This window comes from Bombus terrestris, chromosome 10, assembly GCF_910591885.1.
Source record: "Bombus terrestris chromosome 10, iyBomTerr1.2, whole genome shotgun sequence".
Lineage (NCBI taxonomy): Eukaryota > Metazoa > Arthropoda > Insecta > Hymenoptera > Apidae > Bombus > Bombus terrestris.
The window spans coordinates 548,716-555,000 of NC_063278.1; the positions used below are offsets into that span (position 1 = coordinate 548,716).

General features: G+C 48.0%; 1 protein-coding gene across 1 annotated transcript in view; it reads left to right on the forward strand.

Annotated features, from left to right (window-relative positions):
- Positions 1-3,708: 3,708 nt before the first annotated feature.
- The window catches only part of LOC125385768 (uncharacterized serine-rich protein C215.13-like), a 4,215-nt gene continuing 1,638 nt past the window's right edge, over positions 3,709-6,285 (forward strand). The window contains exons 1-2 of the mRNA XM_048409174.1: positions 3,709-3,818; positions 3,894-4,009. Coding sequence (XP_048265131.1) covers positions 3,709-3,818; positions 3,894-4,009 — 226 coding nt within the window. The remainder of the gene's footprint in view (positions 3,819-3,893; positions 4,010-6,285) is intronic.

A 6,285-nucleotide genomic window follows, 5' to 3' on the forward strand; every position in this document is an offset into this window, starting at 1 on the left:
AAGTGGCCAAGTTGACGGGAATATGTTGATTTAAATATCGAGTACTTTTTATTCGCGATATTGGTATAACTGTATAACAGTTTATCGATTCGGTTGTATTCGTTGTTTAAGGATATTTGTTATTTAAGAGGTTGTTTCGATAGCCGATATAAGCGAATAATGGGAAATATCGTTATCCTTTGGTTGGTTTCGAGAGGTCGCTCGCAACGTGTCAGTGGGACCTGGCACTAAAACCTAACAGTTAGTAACGGGTACTGGTAACCGTGTCATAAAGGAGGATTCTCCGCGGCGTGAAAACATTTCGGTATTTCCGCGGTGGACCGCGCGTAACCCGCTGTATTAACCCTACATATAGGTATATTGAAAATGGTCAAATTTGCGAGCAAGCCGCATCTGTTTGCGCAAACATCGCGAAGAAAGATGGCTCTTTCTTAAATATCGTTTCCATATATTTTTTCATCCATATCTGCCGACTATCCGATCTGCGTTCCCACCGTCGTAAAAACGACTTTCTATCTACGGCGAAGGGGGAAACGTCTACGGCAATGGCGACTCGTAGACGCAATTTCATGAATATGAAATTGCAGCTGAATGAATGCCAGCGTATATTTAGTTGGGAAGTTGTCAGAGCACGCGAACGGTGTCAAAGTCGAATAATAACGGGTCGAATTTATTTCGCGAGTATCGCTTTTCCAGTTTCTCGCTCTTTCGAGAACGACGAATCGTATAGCAGAGCCATCGTTCGATCCGGTAGATTCCGTGTTCCAGTTGCAACGGAATTACGTTCTTCCGTGTTATAGGTTCTAGTCTGGCTATATCAGGAAGACAGCAATATCGTGGCGCTATCTCGAGCCTTGGAGGAGCATCTCTGGCTGTGTTTTGGGAACAACGAGCTTGTCCTTGACCGAGACCATGAATTTCGACGACCGGTTCGAGGAACGCGCGCCTCGATTTTCCAAGTATAGAGGACATCCGAATCGTGGCATAATAATAATATAATACAGGGAGGACAAGGTGTAGGACAAGTAGGCCTAGGTGGATAAGGAAGCATAGGAAAGCAGCACCTATACGTCTTGCTGGTGGTTGTTTGACATTTAGAAGCCGACACGGCCATTAGGTATTCGGGTACCGACAATCAGGAGGACGTCGGATGGGAAGAAGACTATAGAGACGACGGAGACGGAGGCTGGTCGGTTCGCGGTGAAATTTCTCCGCAGTGACTTGCTTAGTTCTGGCGAGTGGGGGATCGACGTGTTGGCGCGAGGTTGTAGACATCTCGCAAGGCGGTTCGTTGCTCCATGCCGATTCACGATTGGCTCGAGCCAGTGTCAGTGTCAGCACGCCGATTTCTCGCGGTATGCTGGTTTTCCGAGCCGAGATCGAGCCGAAAGTATTTGGAAAATTCGTTGTAGGCAGTCGTGTGCGAAGGAAAAGATTCGGTAAAGGGCCTGATTGGCCAAGTATCGCGACCTTTGATCTTCCTACACGTCGATATATATATGTAATGGCAATTACGTTAACGCGATGCTGCGCGTCTCGTTTTCTTCCCCCCTTTTTTATCGCCGCGATATCGAAGAAACTGTCAAGACGATTAATTTTCCGCCTACGAAACTGGTATTCCACCTGTTCGATTCACGGTTGCACCGAGCCACCGCAATCTTCGTCTCTTGGTGGATATAAACGATCGTAACCTATCGTAAGTCGGCTTGGAAACTTTCAATGCTGCGCGCCGAGCCTTCTCAGAAGAGGAATCGAGGACGAAGAAAGAGGAAGCGCGTGAAAGAGCAAGCATCGGGAAACACGTCAGAGGCTGTTTTTTTTTTTTTACGAAGGACCAGAAAAACACGAGCGAGTTTGTCGGCGAGAGAGCAGGTCTATTTGGTGCGAGAGAAAAGTGGCGATCGGGGAGAAAAGAGAGAGAATTACGGAGGCGCAGAAAGGGAATGCCGCGGAGCGACGAGGAAGGTGGAAAGAGGGTGGAGCGAGGAGCGAGGAACGAGGAGCGAGAAGAAATACTGGCGGTGAGAAGGACGAGAGAATAACAGCGTGGTGGGGCATTGAGCCGATGGTACCGCCGTGGCTGGAGAGTAGGTCAGTGTACCACGTTAACCGGTATTCCAGCGAGGTAGGGGGGCTTCCGACTCGTCAGTTCCGCAAGGCTCTATAGATACTCGCAGCTCCGTCCACGGTCGCGTCCATGCTCGCCTCGCGCTCTTCTCATCGGCGAACGTAACTGCTTTGTTCGCTCGGATGTTCGAGTACCGGTACTTTGCCGGGCTTGTTTCATCGTCCAGGCAACTGCCCCCAAAGAATCGGCCTGGCTTTTTTTGTAGTACAATAGTAAACAGTTTTTCGTCCGACAGAGATCCGACAGAGATTCGACAGAGATCGTGATGGTGGTCGGAATTCCGATCGCTCGTTGTGTCCATTTTGACACGTTTCCCGTCAGCCGTCTCCTTTACCTCGAGCTCGTCTTCTTTAACCTTTACCTTAATGGTTACCGCACTTTCTCCGTTGGCAGCACGGTGCCAGGTTGCCTCGCGTACGTTCGTACGCGCCTATCTGCTACCACGCATTTTGATGTCGACGTTCGGCCAAATACCGGAGCAACGTTGAATCGGCCAACGAGGTTCTCTGCGAGGGAACTTGCTTTCAACCTTGAAATCCTGTTCGACTACGTGATCGATAATTACAAAATTATCCAGTTGCTGAAGCTTCGCCAGACTTTTGTCATTGTCGTAGGCACGTGCATACGTACATGGAAATTAATAACAGCTAGATTTTCTGTGAAACTGACATGCTCTTGAATCAACTAAAAATGCCAAATTAGTTACCTCCGGACCAACAATCACGTCGCTTTTTCCTGTTTCGCGTAATTGGCATATCGAACTCTAAATCTCTAGTAATTTTTAATCTCGCACTTTGTTGTATCGGCGATACGCGTCCGCTTTCGTGCAATCAAAAATCGTGTGGTCGGTCACGTACGATTGCAGAATCAATCGTATTTGACGGAATACTAACGAGTCGTTACGAGATCCATGAGTCAAAGATAAGGTATTTGCGCGAAGTATGCGAAGCGCTAGAGGGGCAGGCGTTACGCTTTTGCCGGCGTTCAAGTCTCCGATTTCGATGCGCGTACAGCCGGGTTTTCGTACATCTATCGCCACGAACGAAAGCGATCGACGTTGCACAGGGATTTTACGATAGTCAGTGCTTTTCTCAAACCCACATAGTCGACGCTAATCAGCCAGAGTGCTAACGAACGTTCTAAATATAACCGTGTTTGAATATACCGCTATGATAGATAAAAGATAATACCCTCATTTGTATCTACTTTTAAAACGTATTAACGCGAAAGTCACCGACCAACAGACACGTTATCCTGCATTCCTGCATTCCTCTTGCGTGCCAATCCAATTTACCTCTAATGCGACTTCCGCTCCTAGAAACGTACTCTCTTTTTTTCTTCCTGTACAATTTATCCGCGATCGATTTATCGTAAGGATTTCACGAACCTGCTAAAGGTCCTTAATCCGTAACGCGTTTATTCCGTTGTTCTTTGGCTTCGAACAGACTGTATAAATGGCTAAAGTGTCCTCTTAAAAAAAAAAAAAAAAAAAAAAAAAAACGGGAAACCACAGGAAGAGAGGAAATTTCCATACTTTTGAATTACGAGTAACAATTCTGTTACTTTTATCGTCAAGATCGATGGTGATCGGCACGGAATTTCCGTGCGCGGCCAAAAGCGAAAGAACGACGGGGCTGTTACAAGCCGAGCTTGTAATTTCGACCGAATTGAAAAACGCGCACGATCTCTGGTTCGTGGGTTGCACGCGAAAACGTGGAAGCGAGTTTCACGTTTACTGATTTCTGGTTTTCCGTGTTACGAAAAGCGGCGTGTCCAACAGTGTGCAGCAGCAGCAGCAGCAGCAGCAGCAACAGCAGCAGCACGATACCACAGGAGACAGGAGACGCGTGCACGAGTACGAGTGTGGCACGTTTCCCGTATGTAGGTCACCGTGGGGAGCTGCGATTCGCACGCGCCATTTTTCGCAACGAAAAGGAAAGCCATGGCTCACGCGCCTAGCAAAATCTGACTGGTTTTGCGTAGGCCTCCTCTCCGTCGAGCGCAACGCGTAACGGTGCTTCGACCTACTTCCGTTCCCCACTGTACACGCGCTCGGATATAGTTTAGCCGCGTATAGTAGCGCGAACAAGTGCGCCCCTGTCACGTGACCACGCGCGCGCCTCTCATCCAACCATCGAGAAATTCGAATTCCGAGCGTAAAAATACTTCTAACCTCGGTTATTTTAATCATTGGACAGCCAGGCGATCGATCGTAGAATTGCTGCAAAGATCGTTGAACGCCAATTTACGATTATAGGATTTCCGTTTACAACGTTGTCCATATTATAAAAGGCATAACATAAAAGAGGCACGATTGTTTTTCATGGGATGTTGGCAAGTTAACGGCGTCGTTACGTCCGAAAGAAAATAAAGCCGGCGGGTTGGCTGGCGAAGAGGATAGCGCATCGGCCGGCAAATGTGGGTCAGCACGGAAACCGCGGCTCGCACGCGCCATTTTTCACAACGAAAAGGAAAGCCATCTGGACAAAATCTAGCCGATTTGCGTAGGCTCGAATCGTGCAGCGGGTTGTAACGGTGCTCCGGCCTACTTCGCTTCGGGCCCCCACTATACGTGAGCGCGAGCGCGGTATAGTTTCGGCGTATAGCGACGGGCACGAGTGGCCGCGGATCAACGTTGCAGCTTCTTCTCGCTTACGCGTAAACGGCCATTTAATTCTGATATGTTTGCATCGGCAACGATTGTTACGAACGGTCCTATTCGTTATGATACAGAGTCGTGGAATTTGTATTTTTAAAGGTAACCTAGAAAATTCGTATCGACGTTGCTTTAAACCCGTTCAAACTTTTCTCCATGCGACTGCATCGTACCATCGAATAAATTCCGTCGAAATATCGGACGAATAAGTAAATATCCGATGCGTGAATATATATGAAATATACGAAAGGACGATTGTATACGGAAGTATAGGATCGAACGACGGTTTAAAACGCGATATAAAATATATCCGGGGTGGACGTACGTATGAAGCTGTAGGAGTCGGAAATTTGGATGGGTCCGCGTAAATCGATAAAGCCGAATTGGTCGCGTCGCGCGAATACCCGGTGATCCCATTGATAAGTGGCTCACCGAGACATTGTCGTAAGGCCGAAAAAGTGGGACCGTAGTGCGAACTGTTTTCTCGTGGTTGATCGACGAGCGGGGTCGAGCGGCCTGTTCGTCAGTCCACGCCATTGGATAACGGTACCCGGTGAACACGTCACAGCTCCACGAGAGCCCCTGTCCCCCCTGTCGGTCCCCGAAGCGGACACCTCCAACGCTTGTCTACCGTCGGTTGGCAATCGACAAGGACGGGCTCTAACCGACCCGACGACAAGGACGGACACGGCATGCTGGAGGGAGCTTGGCTGGGGCAGAAACGATGGTAGAAGGGATGTCGGACCTCGTGGTGGGCAGCCGGATTATACGTATGCGCCGACCATTTGCATGATTCCCATGACGTGCTTCTACGGCCACGCGGATGTGTCAATCGGAACGGAGAGAGAGAGAGAGCCGATTCGCGTTTTTCGTGGCAGGATACGGGGATCGCGAACTCCACCGATAAAATGCAAATAAATCTTCCTTTGTGCAATCATCTCGCGGCCAGATTTATATGTCATTCACAACCGGATACTAGATTATTTAGACTTTCCTATTTGAAGCGAAACCTTGACGTTTTTCCGTCTGTCCTCTTGATTCTAGGATACTTTTCGAAATTAAAGTTTAAAAAGGACGGTTTTGTACCTTCTATTCTTAGGAGTCGCGTGATTCGCAAACCTACTTTGCATTGTTTCATTCGTTTGCGTTGGAATTTTCTAGCAGCGTCGTCTACCTTTTCGTGAATGAACTGTTTTTGCGTTCGTTTTTGCGTTTCTCTTCTCTATTTCTCACTCGTATGGTAGCTAGTTATTCGCAAGACGAAAATGTATTTTTAAACGCGGCAATTTTGTTGGTCGAGTGTACCCAGCCGTGGCTGGCTAGCGTGCCACTAACCTAGTTAACAGGAGCAAGTCTTTCTTCTCGAGAGAAGTGGTATCTGCCTACTTAACTTCGCGATACATACTGCTATGCTATACATGTGTATTTATACGCACCAGTATTGTCTACGTTTTGCCTGTGGATATGCATGCTACATAGGAATAGTATCGTTTGTAGGATA